This window comes from Rhipicephalus sanguineus, chromosome 8 (assembly GCF_013339695.2).
Source record: "Rhipicephalus sanguineus isolate Rsan-2018 chromosome 8, BIME_Rsan_1.4, whole genome shotgun sequence".
Classification (NCBI taxonomy): domain Eukaryota; kingdom Metazoa; phylum Arthropoda; class Arachnida; order Ixodida; family Ixodidae; genus Rhipicephalus; species Rhipicephalus sanguineus.
The window spans coordinates 160,458,555-160,479,460 of NC_051183.1; the positions used below are offsets into that span (position 1 = coordinate 160,458,555).

The following is a 20,906-nucleotide window of genomic DNA, read 5'->3' on the forward strand; positions in this document are numbered from 1 at the left end:
TCAGTGACAGTAAGTTACAAATCGCTCGCACTTCTCTCAACAAAAGATGCCATATACTCAACATCAACTGCGTCACATATCCAAAAAAAAGCACATGGACACAGCCACCGGCTGATTTGAGCATCGAGAGCTGCATAATTACCGCAGCTAAGGCAGTAAGCTGCGACATGCCTGCGCTGCGCTCTACAGTGCTAGAATTACACTACGTATAGAATAACACCAGCGCGCTCGTGATCACACCGAAAGTGAGCCGCACATTCGAAGAAAGGACGTGCTCAAGGTCATGACATACGGACGCAGCTTCTTGTCCTTTTGTCAATCCCCCGTGTAGCTTTGAGCACGCTCGCTCGGACGAAAGGAAAGAGCAAGCGTTTAGAGCGTGCGAAAAATTCCCGCAACTCCGCTTGTACTTGATGGATTCTGAAAATTTTTGCGACAGTTGATTCGTCAGGTAATAAATTCCTATAGTGAGGTCATTCGATAATTACCTGGAAAGGTGTTGCAGGGCCTTTGATCTCTTACTGCAGGCAGAATCGTTTGCAGTTTTGCATAGGCACAAGAATGAAGAAATGCGTTTAACGATTGAGGCATATTGATAATAGTGGTTGTGCATGTGTGAGTCAATCGTCGTTTAACTTGCATGAAGAAAAATGTTGAGCAGATCCCACGCACTGTGGGAATCGATGCGAAGCAGCCAGCAAGGAGCTGCATACATCGCCTTGTTTGTCTTTGAGGCGTATGAAGTCATTCATGTCATGACATGTAGTTCACTATCGCACGTTTGTCATGCATGCACAATCTGGTATATACCATGCTGTTGAAGCGCATATTCTGGTATCTGTAATGCGTGACCTGTCATTTATGTTCGTCACTTATTTTGGTATATATGCACTCAAAATGGCCGGAAGTGAACCAAGACAGTGTCATGTAATTCATATTGGACGTGCACATCATCATGATATGCACGTTACCATATAGACCGCTTATAACGTAAGTCGCCGGAGTCGCGAATATCCGCACTATAAGCGGTACCGCACTATAACCAAAACAACGTTCTACAAAGGCTGCACTTGCGGAAAACGTGTTGAGCATGTAGCCTCGCGTGTCCGATAATCGACATGTGCGATTTGGGGCACTTACAACGACTTAAATCTCCGAATGTTCAAAAATTAACCGCCAAAGACCCGCATTGCCAACGAAATGAACACGGGGAAAAAAAGCAAACAAAACAAAGTGCCATCGCGGAAATTCGCCGACTACGTTTCAGGCCACCTCGAGGTGTGCGCATTACACAGAAACCATGTCGAATCGCGACCGAAATTTCACGTGCTGAGCGGTACCGATCGTTCGATTTCACGGGCGCGCACGCGATGTCCAAGACATTGCAATCGAATCCGGAACCACCATTCGAGAGTTGCATGTGCCAACCATGCCCTCGCTTTCATTAACGATATGATTCTCTTCCCTTCAAGTGCAGCCATCGCAAAAAGTTTCGTTGATTCCGCACCAAACCGCAACTTTCATCGCCCGCGACCGCTACCGAAAAGCAGCCAATGCTGATTAGGCCTAGCGTGCGGTTCAGCATGTCGTGGGAAGTTTCTCCATGACAACATAAAGATCGGACGTCGAAAAGATCACACTCAAGCACTAACCCAAGAACAGCGCGCATGATACGAAGTTTGTGCGGTTTATGTTCGCGCCTGGGAGATCAACGGCGACAAAAGCCCGCCAAGCTCGTTTAAGTCCGCGCACTGGCAGAAAAGGCGAAAGCTCGCGTCATGAAGCCGCAAAACTTTTCAATTTGCGGATGAGGTAGCAAACGCGATATCTGTAGCAAGTGTGATAACGACGACGCTTTTCCCGACAGGAAACTTACTTTAAAGCGCACTTGATGAGGACGCGATCGTACGTTCCACGCGTAACGCGCTGCCGGCAAGCGGCCGCGGAGCCTTGCCGCCGCCGGTGCAAAGGCTACTCCGTTGCATAGGCAACCACCATCCTTCCCCACTTGGCGAGCCCGCACAGCGCTGCCGCGGTCTTTTTCCTCCCTCCGCCCCTCGTTCGTTCACTGTGCGTGCCCTCGCCCTTCGTAACGACCTCGTCGCTCCCTCCCCAGCGGCGTACCTCCTTCGAGAACCGCACTCGCTACCGCTTTTGTCAGAAATATTTTCTCGCAACCACATTATAAACGGTATTTCATCTTGCGGGACTGCATAATAAGCGGTATGCGTATACATGCGCTTCTATGGGAGGGTAAACGGGAATCGAAAAAGACCGCATTATAACCGGTCCTGCGCTATATGCAGTTACATTATAAGTGGTCTGCACTGTATCATTTACGTTCGTCATGCAGTCACGTCGCCCAGTGCCAATTTTGGTGTATATTGTTACGGGGAGACGATTTTCCTATTTTCGCCGCTTTGTTAAAGATTTTGCAGCGATTGCGCAGCCCCTCACATGCCTTCTTAAAACGGACGTCCCCTTCTCTTGGGGTCCTGCACAAGCGTCAGCTTTTTCTCATCTCGTCGACCTACTCACATCGCCCCCTGTGTTGGCTCATTTCGACGACTCTGCACCCACCGAAGTACGTACCGATGCCAGTGGTCATGGAATCGGCGCTGTTCTTGGCCAAAATCAACGTGGTCAGGATTGCGTTATTGCATACGCCAGCCGCCTTCTTTCCGCAGCTGAACGGAATTATTCAATAACGGAGAGAGAGTGCCTCGCTCTTGTTTGGGCCGTCGGCAAATTTCGTCCTTATCTGTACGGCAGACCCTTCACCGTTGTCAGTGATCACCACACCCTCTGCTGGCTGTCCTCTCGGAAGGACCCCACTGGTCGCCTTGGTCGTTGGGCATTGCGACTTCAAGAGTACACGTACACTGTCGTCTACAAATCTGGCCGCTTGCATCAGGACGCCGACTGCCTGTCTCGTTATCCCGTAGACCCACCAGAACCTTCGGTGAACGATACCATTCCATCTGTGCTCACAATAACTGACCTCTTCAACATCTCTGCTGAGCAACGCCGTGACCCGACTCTCCGCAAGATCATTGACGGCCTCAACTCACCGACTCCTGATTCCTCCTCTTCGTCTTCTAGGTAAGCGGCACATAACAATATCAAGCCAGCGAAATGGCCGCGAGCGCACCATGCATGACCGTGGCATGTACGTCATGTCGTACATGCATGTCACGATTTTCATTTACGACCTGCCATTTATGTTCGTCATATAGTCAAGTCAAGCAATACCAGTTTTGGTGTATATCAAGCTAGCGAAACGGCCGCGAATGCACCATGAGCTTGACATGTATATCATATCGTACATGACATGCATGTCATGATTTTCATGCTACGACCTGTCACTTATGTTCGTCATACAGTCACCTCGCGCAATACCAGTTTTGGTGCATATCAAGCTATCGAAACAGCCGTGAACGCACCATGAGCGTGGCATGTAAGTCGTGTCGTAGATGACACACATCACGATTTCCATGTTACAACATGTCACTTATGTTCGTCATACAGTCACATAGCGCAATACCAATTTTGGAGCATATCAAGCCAGAGAAACAGGCAGAAGTGCACCATGAGCATGGCGTGCAAGTCATATCATACAGGACATGCATGTCATCATTTTATGTTACAACCTGTCACTTACGTTCGTCATACAGTCAAGTCGCCTAATGCCAATTTTCGTGTATATCAAGCTAGCGAAACAGCTGGGAGCGCACCACGAGCGTGGCATGTTAGTCATGTCATACATGACAAGCATGTCATGATTTTCATGTTACGACCAGTCACTTATGTTTGTCATACCGTCACGTCGCAGAATACTAATTTTGGTGTATATCAAGCTAGGGAAACAGCTGCAAATGCACCATGAGATGGTATGTTTTCACCTCGTAGGACATGCATGTCATTTTTATGTTACAACCTCTCACTTATGTTTGTCATACAGTCATGTTACGCAGTACCAATTTTAGTGTATATGAAGCTCGCGAAACAGCCGGGAGCATGGCATGTAAGTCATGTGATACATGAGATGCATGTCACGATTTTCATGTTACGACCCGTCATTTATGTTCATCACACAGAAATGTCCCGCGATACCAATTTTGGTACATATCCATTTACTTAAATGGTGACGAGCGCTTCAAATCCATGTCGTGTAAATCATGGTGTACATGACATGCAGGTCATGATTTGCGCGTTAGGATCTGTCACTTATGTTCGTCATACACTCTTATCACGACATACCAATTTTGGTATATATTAACGAAGCGGCTGCAAGAGCACCAAGAGCGTGGCATGTAAATCACACCGTTCATGACATGCGTGTCATGATTTTCATGTTATGACCTGTCATTGATGTTCATCATACAATCATGTCATATGGCATATCAATTTTGGTATACATCCCATTAACGAAACGGCCACGACAACGCAAAGCCGTAGGCGGCTAGACAGACAGACAGACAGACAGACAGATATGCTCAAAGTAGCAGAAGTTTGCTAAGAAATGCTTCGCATTTAAAATCAAATGCCTTAATAGTTATCTTTCACATAGACCCCCATGTGTGCCGGATTAATAGGTTTGCCTATTGCCTGGGCATGCACAGATAAGTTTTCGTGCCTTCTTTCTTCTACGCCATTGTGTGCCCTTGCAGTTGTTAGTTGGCGTTTGTGGTGTCTTGACTTCCTTCTTGTGTCCGTGTTTGCACGCCCTGTCTTTTAGAATGGCATATCGATAGTAGTGGAACTGCATGCATGAGCCACCCTTCGATTAACCTGCATAAAGAAGAAACGAAATGCTGCAACAGTTATCTCACACGTAGAAACACTACATGTACCAGATCGGCAGGTGGCATATACCGTAAAAACCCGCATATAGCTCGGACCCGCATATAGTCTGGGGTGTAATTCGGGGATAGCAAACGTGAGAAAAAAAGTTTTCACCCGAATATAGTCCGAGGAAAATGGAAAAAATGCATTTATTGACATTTCATTCATCGTCCTCGTCGGACGCACTCTCTTCCGAAGCTCCCTTGTCGGAAATGTTCTCCCACAGCACATCATCCTCAGTGCCATCAAGCGCGTTCGAGGTGGAGCACTTTTTGAAGGCGCGGCAAACGAGCACCTCTGGAATGCAGGCCCAAGCCTCGACAATCCACGAGCAGAGCATCGCTGGCGAGGCCCGTTTCAGCCGTCCGGCAGGGTTAACTTCTGGTTCTCCGGACCTCATCCACTCCACGTACAGGCGCTTGACATGGTCCTTAAATGGCTTATTAAGGCACACATCAAGCGGCTGCAGCTGACGAGCTCGGTGCGGGAGTCGCGCAGCAGTCGCTTTACAGAGTCGGCCAGGTGACACCGAAACGCGTCGAGCACAAGCATTGAAGGGAGCCCCAGCAGTGCTCCGGGCCGTCGACAGGACTAGCGATTCGTCCATCCACCCCTTGTCCTGGCAGCGGACGACGACATTTTTCGGGAACTTCTCCCCCTTCAACGCGTCTTTCGTTTGAACACCACGTAGGGTGGCAGCTTGCAACCGTCAGCCGAGCAGGATAACATTACAGTTACCCGCGTTTTTTCGTTCCCAGTCGACCGCACGATAACTTGCCTGGAGCCTTTTTGATGCACCGTCAGCGCCGAGGGCATATCCAGGTAGACCGGCGTTTGATCCGCGTTGCCGATCTGGCCCAGCTGAAAGGGGACTGCCTTTCGCAACGCAATTATGTACCTTTGAAAAGCCACAAGGTGCTCTTCGTAGCTCTCTGGTAGCTTCTGGGAGATCGACGTACGCCAACGTAGGGAGAACCCAGCGCGGCGCATGAAGCGAGACACCCAATGCTTGCTTGCTTTGAAATCCTCCGGCTGAATGCCTTTGTCTCGAGCGATCTCCCTTGCCTTCGCTTGTTGCAGCTCGATGTTGACAGCAAGATGTGCAGCTCGCTGCTCCTGCACAAAGTCTGTGAGTTCTCGTTCCACGTCAGGAAATGCTCCATTTTTCGGTCCGCGGAAACTTTTTCGCTGGCTGCTGCATGCAAAGAGGGCTTTCTTCTGCTTCCGCCAACCGCAAATACTCCGCTCGTTGACTTCGAACTGCTGCTCCGCGGCACAGTTGCCGATGGTTTCGGCATGGAGGAAGGAAAAATAAGGAGAGGCCCTGACGTCACATTCGTGAAGCCTCCACATGATGATGATGATGATTTGTGGCTTTGCCCTTTGTAGCGGGTGGACACATATGGTGTGTTCTAGCCTGGGTATGAAGAAAAAAAGGAAAGAAAAAGAACGACAAAAAGAAAGAAAAAAAAGAACGAAGGCACGAAAGAGTTCACTTCTGGCACCACTTCCACCACTGTTGGAGCCTTGTCTTTGTGGTGGCAACGGCTTTTGCATTCCTGTCCGTGAGGGCCAGTGCCTGAGGGAGAGTAGTGGCCTTCGGCGGGCGGGGTGAGAGTTTTTGGCATTGCAGTACCAAGTGCTCCACTGTCTCTTGTTCTGCTCCACACGCTCTACATAAAGTTGAATCGATGTTCGGGTCGAAGTGGCTGTGATATGCCAGCGTGCGAAGCGCTCCCGCGCGCGCCTCGAACAGTAGCCCACTTCCACCACTGTTATCGTACAAAGATTCCGGGGCAATGGCCTCTTTGTATGTTCGGTACAGCTGGAGTGTACTCTTTTGCTGCAGCGACATTTGCCATTGTGCGCTCTCCTCTTCGCGTATCCGTTTCCGAACTGCCGCGGTAAACTTGCGCTCCGTGTTCTCGAGTGTTGAGCAGTCCAACATTCCGTACTTGCGTCGGAGAAAGTAGACTCTATTTAACCACTGCGTTCTGAGCCCCACGAAGTGCAGGTAGCGGAACATGCGACGGGCCCACCGGTGATCATTCATGAAGCGTAGGCGTCCTTCATAAGCTATCTTGCTTGTGGCTTCCCTTGCCTCGAACGTTGACCAACCTACATCCCCCTGAATGGCCTCCACTGCGACCCTTCCATGGCAGCCTAGTGCCAAACGACCCACCTCCCTTTGGCCTCGCTCCAGCCACTCACGGGTCCTGCTTGACAGGCATATAATGGCATTTGCAAAGGTCAGACATGGGACATGGACCGACTTCCACAGCTCTCGCACCAATACATATCTGTTGCAACCCCAGAGGCTTCTCCGGCGCAGAATGCAGCTCGCGCGCTGGGAGGTCTGTCGCAACCGATCCTCGTGCCTCAAGAATTGGCCTTCCCCCATGCCGATGGTCACACCCAGATACCGGTATTCTGTTGAGAATGGCAGTTTGTCTCCATTCGGAAGTTCCAACGGGAAGTTTGTATCCACTTCTCCGGCAAATTGGACAACAGCCGACTTCTGAGGGTTGAACCGAAGGCCTAAGCCTGCCAAATGGTGAGCTGATATTGTCACCAACTGCTGGAGCTGATGTCGGTCTTCCGCAAGGAGAACAATATCATCTGCAAACACCAGCCCCGGTAGTGTCCATACTTCGGGCTGTCCTTCTGACAGAAATTTCATCTTGAACCCAATGTTTGATTGGATGAGGGCACTTTCTAAGCCTGATGCATACAGCATGTATAGCAGGGGCGAGAGTGGGCACCCCTGCCTGAGTCGTCTGCTGACCTTTACTGGCTCAGAGGACGTATCTGCCAAGCGTGCTACCACCGAGCTATCGGCATAGAGTACTGTTGTGGGTGTTTGCGATGTACTGTTGCACAATGCAAACACCCACATCGCCTCCTAGCGAAGGAGCCTCGAAACATTTCGCGATTTCCGCCGTGTCGTTTGCAAGCGCATGCACGATTCGAGCCTTTTTTTTTTCGCCGTGCAAGCGGCGCCGCGGCGCAGTCGATTCACGCATGCTGCTCCTTGTGTGTTTTCTTTAGGAAAGCTACGCAATTCCAAGCTGTTGCGTATGGTTGCGTATGACCGGTGCAAATCGCGTGCACTACGGAAAGTACCAGGTGTCACTTTTCATGTGTACGTACACGTTCGCTTCATTGCTGATCACTAATGCATGGTATTTGCATGCGAAGCTCTCGGATGTGCGCTCTGTTGCATCTTACTCATTGTGTCAACTCAGAACACACGTGAACTTTTGTTTTTGGCGTCTGACGCGCCGTACATAACATGCGCCGAAAGCATCGTACGTTTTTTAAGGCTGTGTCGTTCAACGAAAGGGCAATAAACTTATGTTGTTGTTATCGGACTACGTGATGTATGTATTGTGCGGTGTGCGCTCACTGCGTGCTTGTTGTTGCGTGCGTACTGGAATCACAAACTTTACGTGCACGATCGCGTATACAATACAGCGGTGTCCTCTTTTCGACGTGAAGTTACGTCATCTATAGGTTGGCGTTTCGCCGAATAGCTACTACGCTCACTCCAGATACACGAACAAAGAACCGCTAATCCGGCAATAGACCGGGAAATCGGGCTACAAGAAAGGGAAGGCCTAACGCCCAGCAGAACGCGTAAGTCACTGCTAGGTGAGTTCGAATACAATGATGCAGGGGCTGAACGTTTTTGATCACGGCACGTACCGGTATTCTGTACTGTTGCACAAAAACGCTCCACGAAGAATTTCAGCACGCAGCGCTCGGGCCTGCCACGCACGAACAGCCTGGTAAACGTCTGCTTGCAACATTTTACTGCGTGCGAACCACACAATACGCGCTAAGTTTAAGCCGGGACTACAAATCTGCGCAGAAGCTAACCACCGCGGAGAGCACGCCGCGGGGCGTCTGCTGTTTTGTTTGCCCCATACCGGTTTGTTTGCCCCATAAATCTGACGTCACTTCCGCCACACTTTTCGCAATGCATTGAAATACGATAGGGCCTCTCCTTAGTATTCCTTCCTCCATGGTTTTGGCAGCAGCGATAACTTTTCTTTTAAAAGCAGCAGAGTCCTGACATGGCGTAAAATCACAGGAGCAAAATCGAGGCCGTCGTTATGGGCACCAAGTTGAAGCAAAGGCCACTGACCAACTGACCAACCACTGTTGCACGCGGGGGTCCGTAAGACTAACGCCAATGGAGTGACATGTCCATAGAGCCAATGGGGACGAAGTTTGGACACGATGGTAGCGTCGTCTGGATTCTAACGGTAGTTGCAAAAACAATTAAAAATGTTATCTTGCTCTCAACAGAAAAAGCTTTTATCATCTTTCACATGCAATTTAGTTTTAAGAACTACGAATATTGTTTGTAGATTTTTTAACTGTGTATAAAATGAAATACGTTTCAAACGACGCACAAGGGCGCTTTGATATGGCGGCAGGCGTTCCGCATAGCAGACGATGCCGCCGTCGTCTGCTTCTGCGTCGCCACTGTCCCCCGCTCGCTCCGGCAGCCCCCTCTCCGCCCTCCCTGAATTTTTCTCGTTTCCATAACGAACACTGTGGTCAATTACTCATTAGGTACTCACAAGTATCTTACATACTTACTTTAGTAGGGTAGTGCTGCCGCATACAGGTCGAGCGAAATGACAACGCTGATCACACAAACTTGCTGCAAGAAATTATTTTATTGCGACTGCATCGATGTTTACACAAAACGAATGACACGTAAGTAGCGTTTTAGCATGTATACCAGTGAATAACATACATGCATAAGCATTTATATGCAAAGAAGGTACGTACTACGCATAGCCCCTCCACAGATGTCCGGAGCACAGAAGCTGCCCAGCATTGGATGATAAATACACCGAACTGCACGAAGCCTTCACTGGTATAAGAAAGGTATACCGCTAAAGTCTCTGCACTTCTGCTGCTCAAGATGTCGCACCACTTCATTCACAGTATTCAGCAAACTGTCTATAACTGATAGGAACATATCCGCGTCCCTTGCACGGCCACCAGTGCTACCAGTGCGGTGTGACTGTTTGTTTTCTGGTTTGTGCTGCCCCCAAAAGTGCGTCACTTTCAAATCTTTTTAGCTTTCGCGCTATACACGCTTCTGGCAGCCTAAAATTAAATGAGAAACGGTTTTTCATGCATATTGACCTGAAGTCTTACAAATAAAATCGGCGAAAAAAAGGCTTAGATGGCGTTTCAATTACTGCTGCCGGCGGTGCGCTGTCGTCGTTCCGATGGGGGCGACACCTGAAGGCCCGGACGCGAAGCTCGCATCATGCCACCGGCTTGCTAACGCCGCTAACACTACCTAGCGCAGAAGCGCGCAGACACCTGATGATGATGATAGCACCGCACATAGAGTTTCATACAATAACCTAGAGAGGAAACTGGCGCTGCGATCGTTCAACCACCATGGGAATGATGGGAAGTACAGGCTTCGGATTGGATAGCGTTAGCTAGCGAACTGTCTACGGATCTTTTTCTACAGTTTCAGTTTCGTTCTTCGCGAGGCCTGGGTAGTGGGGTGCGTTTCAAAGCACTCAAGCAGCGCCTTTGTTGTTCAAAGAGGCTGAAGATCGCTAGATCTCTTGGTTTGCTGCGACGCTGCAGCTTTACAGGTTCTATTTGACAGTTTTAGCAAAGCGTCGTGCACTCACCGCTGCGCACAGATGTAGCGTTCCATGTCAGTGCAGCAAACTGCATCGCGTTCACGTTTGTTTGATAAGCGCGTCTTACCAAAACACGTTCAAATCAGCTTCAAAACGACGGCGAAGCTAAGTAGACGCACCGTCGCGCTCCTCTGACTTCCCTTCACAACAAAACGAGAGAAGCGTTGGAGGCAGACCACTTGGACAGACGCACCTGGCATCGCAACAGACGATACGTTAAGTGCTTCTCACTCAATACAGTACTGTTATTTCTATAAATAGATAATGCGTACTTTCGAGGGAAAAACAAGCGTGTTTGTTTTAAGTGTTGTAAAGAAAATAATTCATTATATTGTGATGCCAAATCTGGAGCGCAAATGCAGAGCAATGCATACCCTGGTGGTCAAATTTGTCCACGTTTCAGTTCTATCTCACGGTCGCGCAAACTTTTTGCAATAAGTTTTACGTGCAAAAGAATGAAGCAAGTTTTAATTGGAAATAACTTCATATCGCTTTGTTTTACATTCGGCAAACAAGCGTCGCGAATCTCAAGAACCTAATCCATCCGAAGCAAATCCGAAGCCTGTACTTCCCATCATTCCCATGGTGGTTGAAGCGCCGCTCAAGGAGTCCGCGTAGACACTAGCGCCAGATTCCACTCTAGGTATTATTGTAAGAAACTCTATGGCACCGCACTATGCCGAAACCGAAACTGAATTTGGGCCGAAAATTCTTGGGACCCGCATATAGTACGGGGCCGAAATTTCGCACCCTAAAATCTAGGAAAAAACCCCGGGCTATACGCGGGTTTTTACGGTACTACCTGTGCATCTGTAGATCAGTTTTGTGTCCCTTTATTTTCCGCCCCTGTGCAGCCTTCCAGCAGTCAGCATTTGTGTTGTCTTGTTCTCGTCTCCTGTGTCCGTGTTTGCACGCACACCTCCTTGTATGATCAGTCCTTGCCAGTGAGCTAAGCTTTCTCGAGCGGCAAGATAGTAAACTCTCCCGAAGAGTACCCAGGTTCGAAACCAGCAGCAACCAATAAATCTTTTCTTTCTCATTATAAGCGATAGCTACGATGGACACTGGCAATGGTGGCAATGGGTGATGGCATCCCCACCAAAATTTGCTGTTTTTGTGAGCTCATAACAGCTTGCGCTATAAATATTATTCAATGAAAAAATACTTTCTCTATGTGTGACCAGAATTTAAGACAATAGTTTGTCAGGAAAACGGTCAAGTTAAAGCGTTAAAGTAGCAATAAGTAAACTAAAAAGAAACTGCACCAGAAAAAACAACCGAAGACGTGACACAAGAGTCATCAGGGAACATAAGAGAGAGTGCTGCCCTGTGTTCCCTTACTTGTCTGTGCTATGCTGCTGTCGCCTTATCATGCGCCAGCAAACCCTATTGAACGTGCCGTTAAAAAGCTCTTTCTTTTTTGCATTTCGCTGCTGCATTTTCATGCAACTTGGCTGATGTACAGCTGTGTATAAAAGGTGCTGCCCGTGCATATTCTTGACAATACCTTTTTGGCCCGCTTCTCCTCTCCATACAACTTGAGCACCTGCACCAGCGAGTCGTAGTCGAGGAAATTGACGACATCAGCAGCAGTCGGTTCACCGGGAAACCTGGTCACATGCGCAATGGTTAGAAAAATGTACCTTACAAAAAAACAAAAAAAGAGACATAACCAAAATGCCCACTTGTCTGTTAGCATCAAGACTGCAAGTTGGGCCGTCTTGGTAAAAATGTGCTTTGGCAAGACAACTTTTCCCAGCTGCTACAAGAAGCTGAATTTCATAACAAGGAAGCATCCTGGGATATGCTAAATATATGCAAGCCTGATCCTGCCATGATCCTGTAATCACCGTTGTGGTAACCGAAACCAGGCCTTCATGCAACATTGCAACAAGTCTGCAGGATCTTTTAACCAACTAGTACTTCGGAGTTTTTGCTGGCGTTCAAAGCTGCTGTTCCACATGGAGCATGGATTCTAATAGTTTCCTTCGTCCCGCGTGTTTGCAAGCAACGGCCTGAACTCGAGCTTCGAGGGCTCGCGTTACTTGCCTGTTGCTATAGGCTTTAAAAGTCCACATAATTTGTCATCATCTTCTCGGGAAGATTCCACAAGCCGTAAGGCACATTTTGTAATGTGCCTCACACTGCAAGGACTCAGCTTCATCAAGGCACATCATCTGACCAAGTGCCAAGGCACGTAATGAGAATGCCGAGAGGAAAGCAAGCAACCACAAGCCAGTCAATGACGAGCCGCACAGCCACAGCAACAACAAGCATGGCATCAACAAGTGAGTCAGCAACAAAGATTATACCAAGAAGCAAGGCGCCGAAAAACAGTGCACCTCCACCGAATGCAACAACAAACTTGACAACAAGAACCAAGATATCTGCAAGGACAACGATGACCGACAACGACTCACAATAATGTTATGGACAATCCAATGACTACTAGCAAGGCAAAAGCCAGGTCACCGCCACATCGTCTCAGCCAGGGTACCAACTCGGACGCAAGTAGCTTGATCCTGCCAAGGGAACCGAGTGACTAACAGCTAGCCGGGGTAAGACTCCCTTTGGTGATGACCATTTTGTGGAGGTTAGGAAAGTCATTAAAAGAGGCACTCATTGTGATCCACATGCTTCCACTTCAAAAACGTGCACTGCCGCATGTACAGTGCCTAAGGTTTTACGTCTTTCTTTAAAGCCTGCCACTACTTAAGTGCCCAATAATAATTGGTTGAGGTGGGACAATACTCTCACAAAAGATTTGCTGGACCATTGTTACTATACTCCATTTCACAAGCTGCTGTCCTTACTGTGCAAGATACGGGCGCCCTCAGCGAGTCATGAAGAGCGCACTACATAATGGCGTTCCTACATGCCTGACACCCCAGTGAACTTGACACGTGGCTTACACGTGTACTACACAATTTAGCTTTTCAATTTTTTTAGCAGGTGGTGCTTGCTGTCTTGTTGATCTTTTATTTTTAGACGGGCGAATGTCCGCTGCAAAGGGACTTTTCCATGTTATTCTCACCTGTACTCTAACTTCTTTTTCAATGTTTCTGCCACGTGTATAAATGAATACTTACTTCAGTGTGGCCCTTACCCAAGCAAGCTGGATGAAAAACATGCAGGGCCAGCCATTGTCTATGGAGACGAAATCAATCAATAAAGCAATGAATCAAAAGTTTATTTTCCGACCTAGTAATTAGGGGTGTCTAGTTTTCATTTTCGCTGCTTTCACAGTGACAGTACTCAATGATCCCGACTTTTATGCACTTATCTAATGAGCTCCGTTAGTCTGTCACAGGGGCTCACATCTCATCGTCTTCACCACAATTTGAATCCACACAGCTCAATTTCTTGTCCTCCAAGTTGACAGCTGGACCATGCTCAACAACATCGTCGATGACGTGGTCCAGTTTTCTCATCGCATCTTCCTGTTTGAGAACACGCTCCGTGCAGCTCTTTTCCGAGGCTCCACATATTGGACCATCTTCTTTGCACTTGCCACGAAGCCCTTGACGTCGTTCTGTCGAGAGCCCAGATCGAGACGCTTCGTTCGCAGGCTGCATAGCGGGGTGCCTGTGCTACGCACTTCCTCAGGTTGCACAGTAGTGGAGCTGCATTTTTGTGGTTCCCTATTCTACCGCGGCCTGCGTGATTCCTTTGCCCTTGCTATATAGTATATCCGAGTTAGTCTGGTTGAGGAAAGTTTTGGTGAGCCCAAGTGAGTGCAACACGTATTTCTGGAGTGACTTGTTGCCAACCTATGGTTGTGTCTAAGAAAAAGAAAACTGGGGCTGTAGTGGTGCGAAGGCTGTGGAAAAAGTGAAGCTGGTGGCCTCACTCCTTGCTACACTACTCTTCCTCTCTCTCTCGCTTACAGCAATGCAATCATAGAGTTCCCATAAATGCTTGTTTTGCTAGCATGCCTGGATAGTCGAGTGGCTACGACCCTCGTCTTCGAACCGTGGGTAACCGGTTTCAAGTCCCTCCTCAGTTTAGGTTTAACTGCAGAGTGAGCAACCAAATGAGTCCTTGGCAGCATTTGCGACTGAACTTAAATGTGTTGCGACGTCGTGCAAATTTGGGGACTTCCTAGACAAAGCTTTGCGAGACTGTTTTGTCACTGGATTAAGATTACCCAAGAAGAACTACTGAAGAGGAGCAAACTGTCATTTCTAGACGCATGCAATGTCGCAAACAGCATCGAGCTCGTCTGCACAGAGATAAAGACAATACAGCCAAACTCGCTTAGGGAAACAGAAGTTAATACGGTCAAACGGCATGCTCAATGTGAAAAGTTTCAATCGAGAAGCCATGGGAAACAGCGGCAAAGGAGACGTGAACAAGGCACGAACACCACCGGTACAAGGCTGTTTCCGATGTGGACAGAACCGTGCTGCCAGTGCTTGCCCATTCCGGACGTACCAGTGCGGTCTTGGCCACCGAATGGGGCATCTAGCTAGATGTTGCCAAACGTCGAGGGCGACACAAAGTGTGAAAGACAGCACAGACGACACGGAAGCACACAGTGACGGTAACATGCTGCTGCATAATATTTTTTCTTGTGACAGTATCATTCGTAGCCACATGGTGGCCGGCAAAATGTGCAAATGAAAACCGATACAGGCGTGTCTGTTTCTATAGTGCCGGAGAGTGCTTATAAGAAATAATTACCCTGGCTTGCACTGGAGGCACACTGCTAAAGAGACAAAGGACTTGATGGGCACCTAGGCAGTCCGCGCTGTTGCTGTTTGTCTAGGTTGCGCAACTTTTTCTTTCTTCCACTATTTCATTCTTTTTTTTCTCCGTTTTTTGGACATGTTCTTGTTGTCTCTGTTTATTTCTATTTATTTCTTTACTCCACCTTCGGAAAACATTGCCGAATGCATCGGCGGGACATTGCTTTGGTCATCTGGGTAGGGCCTCTCCAGAATTTTTAGGTTGCATCCGACTACAGTTGCAATAATACCTTGACTTGGGCACGTCGGTACATAGTAGCAGAAATGCTTAGACAAGGAGAGGAAACAGGTAGACGGCGCTCGTCTATGCCATCCTTTGGCGGCTGCTCTGTTAATTTTGTTGTGCATGGCATGAATGCCTTGTGATGTACACAGTGAAAGAGCCCCAATGAAGTGCTTGCCTGGCTGCATCCATGCGCATGTCGAGCGGTCCCTGGCGTGCCAGCCCAAATCCCCGCTGGGGGTTGTCCATCTGCATGGAGGAGCAGCCACAGTCGACCAGTGCCCCGTCCAGGCTGCCTGGAGACACTCCCTGATGCTCCAGCAGGGGGCCCAGCTCACTGAAGCGGCCCAGCAAGGGCACCAGCTGTCCCGCACTGCAAGGAAACTTCTCTCATCCCTTTCTTTCACGTTGGCTGCCCTGTCAGAACAAGGTTCACCTGCTTCGGCATCACTGACAGAGCAAGAAGCGTTTCCAACCACTGCTCAGGCCTGTCTCAGTTGACTCTCTTAGCCACATGACTGGGTCTGCAGCACAGGTGTGCTGCCTTCGGTGGACCAGCCACTACAGTGCTGACATGCTTTAACTGCTCATCCAGGAATGATGTACACTTCTGTACAGTGCAACTAGATGGAGATGTAGGTGAAAGAATGAATATAGGTAATCGATATAGGTGCAAGAATTTAGCGGAGATGACTCAAAAAGCACCGATTTTAAGTGTTTCATACAAATGTTGGTGTACGTCAGTGACATAGCAGTTTCCACAGTCGTTCCAAAAATAGTTAGGTAGTAGGTCAGAGTGAATTCATGTTAAATTTCATGTTAAATTCAATTTGACATAGAAGAATCAAATACATGCTATGGTATACTTGCAAAATAACTGGGTGAATGTTTAATTTCTACATAGCTTACTCTCACATCTTAGTGAAGTTTTTAACACGACAGCATTAAACAGCCAGTGTCACCGAAATTAAAGTGTCGGTGTTGGCGGTGTTGGCAGTGTTGGCTACCAGTGAAAAATCACGATAGATGCAAATGATAAGAAATCAGGAGACAGTGCTTGAAAGTGGTTATGAACAAACCCCTCTACAGGCATCATGTAGTGTGAGGGGTCGCATTAACACATGTTATATTATCTGACAGAGGCATATAATTGCACCATGTGAATTGCACAATGAGTGGGTGCATCCATTATAGAGCCAAACTAATCATAATCATCAGCCACAGCATCAACAGTGCGCTATTGTGCATATTATGGCGTAATGGGTACTTTGTGACTGTACTTGCAGTAGGCACCATGGGAGAGTTGACAGAAGCCAGTCTCGCTTGCACAGACATTCCTTTCCTTGCAGTGGGTGTCCACCGAGAAGCAAAGCATGGCAAGCGATTGAGATGCCAACGGGGCACTCTTCTAGGCAAAGCCTAAACATCCTCTAGTTTTTTACTGCAATAGAAATTATGTGGACATTCCAGGCAGGTTTTTGCTGTCACCGTCATGTTCCGTATAAAGTCCAAATGGATAACATTGCCCCGTGTGTCGCATGTTCTACACGTGAGTAAAAGCGCGTGAGTGCTGCCGACGAACGCGGCTGCAGCTGAAATGAAATGAGCCAGCCACCTCCGCTGCACGAAGGGTACATGTGATAACACCAACCTGCGTGCGAGGGCTGCCGTTAATGGCTCTCCAAGCATACAGGAAATGTTAAATATAGGAAAGTGGCGCAACACGTGACAAAGACGTAGATGAGGGAACAAATACAAGTGCCCTTGTACATGTTCTGTCGTCTACGTTTTTGTATCGTGTTGCGTGCCTTTCCTGTATTTAACTGTGCACATAGAGGAAATGCCCCACCTGTCTTTTGTTGGGTGAAGGAGCGTGAAGGGAAGTGGGTGGGGGGCTGGGTTGCTTGGGCGGCAACTGTGACATTTGATCAAAGGAGTGGGGTCGTGCATGCTGGCACGCGCTCTGTCTTGACAGACAGAAATAGACGGCTTCTGCCCATATACGTGTTGTGCTCTCACTGCTTACTACGTGTTGAGATGACAGAGAGCACGAAAACTGCTTCGCTGCCGGGAGTGGCAGTATTCCCTCATGCCATCGTTCTGTGGAGTTACTCGAGGTCGGATCTTAAAGGAGTTCGCTGCTAGTCTTCCAATCTGTTGCACTCGCTTCCATTGCTGCGCCCTTGCGACAAAACTGTGAGTTTACTTTGGACACATAAAATGTGTCCACATCTAATTGCAGGGCATGCTGCAGATGGGGCACATACAGTGGAACCCTGATTACACGACATTGTGGGAACCAGACAAAACCGTCGCATAATCGAAAAACTAAATATATAGGCAGTGACACTTAGCCTCACCCTAAAAACGGGTACAGACTGCCTGTACAAGCCCGCGGCATGACCCCACTTTTCTCCAAGGAAGGTAGATTACATTATTTTAAAATGACAGCTAAGCATTTAATTGGAAGAGGTGTGAGCGAATCTTTATTCTCAAATTAAAAAGAAATATAATCTAACGCGCATCTTCTTTCTGATAAAACGAGTCTGAAAATTGCCTGCAAGTAGAAACGAAACCAAAACCACGATGGCAACAAATTTCATCACCGTCAAACGGCAACAAAGCACATTTTGTAGCGAGTTTGCCTAGGATGACTTCATGCACACCTGAACTGTGCGCGTCGTATTTGTTCCCTTGTGAAGGGCAAATGGTGATGTGCCACTGTTGTTATGAACGCTCATTTCAGGGAAAAATTATTTTGCACGCCATCCTTTCTGCATGCTCGATGCCTGTGACTGCCATAAACAAAGGGAAGATATCTTCATTTGCATGTTAACCAGGAAAAGTTTCCACGGCCCGAAAACGTGAAAAATAATGATTGGGCTTGTCCAGGTAATGGCCCCGGAATACATCTGTGATCGAGACGTATCCAGAAGCGATCTTGAAGCCATGAAAACTGGATCACAGAAGATGCCGAGAGAATAAATTTTCCATTCTAAGAAAGCGTATTACACATTTCTCACTCCCCCTTCTTTTATGACCGTCAACCTACATAGGGCATGTAAGCTTCTCACTTGCACCCGCGAATATTTTGGGCGTGTGGCGACACAGTGCGCACAAACCGGCGCAGCCTCCGCCTCGTTACTATCTGGGCCGGCGTGACACGGATGCATGCTACACCACGCTTCCGATAAAAACACAGCCACGCAGTTTCGTCGGAGGCTTACGTCACCACTACCGGCTATATAACCCAAGCTACCAAGCTTGGTTGTATGTTTGTTTCTCTAACCTTTCGAAGCGCAGCATCGGCATGCTTGCCCTGCTGCTGCTACTACGTTAATAAACATCGTTTTGTTTTATGTTGGGATCCGTCCTTCACGACTCCGCATCCCACATCTGGTGACCCGGAAAACGAACAAACCGCACCGCCATGACCCGGACCTTGGAATGACCTTCCAGAAGATTCCACGGGACCTTCACGCCGAGTCAACCGACCTCTGACACGCCTATCACGATGGCGCTGCGACCGGATGAAACCACGGCGCACTGCATCTTGCTGCCGCCGGACTTTCCCGAATTCTGGCCGCAATGTCCAGCCATCTGGCTTATCAAGATGGAGGCTGGCTTCTCCCTGCGTAACATCGTCTCGCAGCAGGACAAGTACGCCATCACGGTAGCTATGCTTCCTCCTGCTCTGCGACGCGTTGTGCCTCCTCTTGGGCCGCAGGCATACGACCAACTTCGAGGGTTCGTGCTAGCCCCACCGCAACCGGCAGCAGCCGTGCCCGCACTCGCCGCAGCAGCCGTGCCCGCACCCGCCGCAGCAGCCGTGCCCGCACCCGCCGCAGCAGCCGTGCCCGCACCCGCCACAGCAGCCGTGCCCGCACCCGCCACAGCAGCCGTGACCGCACCCGCCACAGCAGCCGTGCCCGCACCCGCCACAGCAGCCGTTCCCGCACCCGCGACGGCGGACGAGCCCCCGGCACCGCCCGCGACGGCGGACGAGCCCCCGGCACCCGCGGCAGCAGGCGAACCCGCAGCAGCAGACGAACCCGCACCATGGCCAGTCGGAACTGTTCCCCAGCCGATAACAACCGGCTACACATGTGGCGGGGACGGACCACCACCATCACGGCACCCTGTCGGCGCCCCTCATCTCGACGGGCGGCAGTATGGTGTCCTCTGTGCCCGTCGCGCCCGCACCAGTCACAGAGAGCGTGCAGATCGTGGTGAGCAAGGTTCTGCAGACTCCGGCAGTGACTCCCCAGCAGCGCATACAGGCTTTGCTGGCGCACGATGGCAGCGTCGTACTGCACCCTCACGGCAGCACCCTGTCATCCATGACTGCGCCGGCACCCTCCCCGGTACTGGTGGCCACGACGGTCCCGCCTTCGTCGACGAGCGCGCCCGGTGCGACCTCTCTCTCGCGGACCCACTCGGCCCTCCCGGAGCGTCTCTCCGCAGCCCCGCCCGTCAGCCGAACGGCTCGCAGAATCCACGCGGTTTCTCGATCCGTCCTCTACGCCACTCTCAGCCCCAACCCCCAGGAAAAATTTGAGCACCCGTTCGCCACTCCGTGTTACCGACCAGGACAGGACCGACTCAAGCCCCCGCGTACATCGCGGCGAACGAACATGGCAGCGCTACTCTTTCAACTGGCGTACGTCCACAGCCACCGACGTCGCAGCCCGCTCCTTTCACGAGACGCTCTGGACGTCTGGTACGCCTCCTAGATTCCTACAGACCCTGAGGGCTCTGCACTCCGCGGGGGGGTGATGTGGCGACACAGTGCGCACAAACCGGCGCAGCCTCCGCCTCGTTACTATCTGGGCCGGCGTGACACGGATGCATGCTACACCACGCTTCCGATAAAAACACAGCCACGCAGTTTCGTCGGAGGCTTACGTCACCACTACCGGCTATATAACCCAAGCTACCAAGCTTGGTTGTATGTTTCTCTAACCTTTCGAAGCGCAGCATCGGCATGCTTGCCCTACTGCTGCTACTACGTTAATAAACATCGTTTTGTTTTATGTTGGGATCCGTCCTTCACGACTCCGCATCCCACAGGCGTTATAATCGAGTCAAGTAAAAAAAAGGTGATTTTTTTCCTCGGACGGTATCGCAGAGTCTTCTTACAATGCGAGGTCGGCGTAAAACTGTGGCATATAATAAAGGTTTCCAATACATTATTTCTGTGGGGCTTTTGCCCGGACCTAAATGATTCATCACAAAACGCGGGTGGTCGCAATACCGGGGGACGTATAATCAAAGTTCTATCGTACATGTGAAGATGACGGTGGCGGGTTTTCGGCACACTGGATAATTTTACAGAGGAGAATTAATGGCTGCTGGCTGAACCTTGCAACTTAACCACACAGAGTGAAGGCTTATGTTGCTTTT

General features: G+C 49.4%; 1 protein-coding gene across 1 annotated transcript in view; it reads right to left on the reverse strand.

Moving 5' to 3' along the window:
* The window catches only part of LOC119403640 (12S rRNA N4-methylcytidine methyltransferase-like), a 119,494-nt gene that overhangs the window by 67,232 nt on the left and 31,356 nt on the right, over window positions 1-20,906 (reverse strand). The window contains 2 exon segments of the mRNA XM_049418640.1: window positions 12,040-12,142; window positions 15,682-15,876. Of these exon segments, the coding sequence (XP_049274597.1) occupies window positions 12,040-12,142; window positions 15,682-15,876 (298 nt within the window).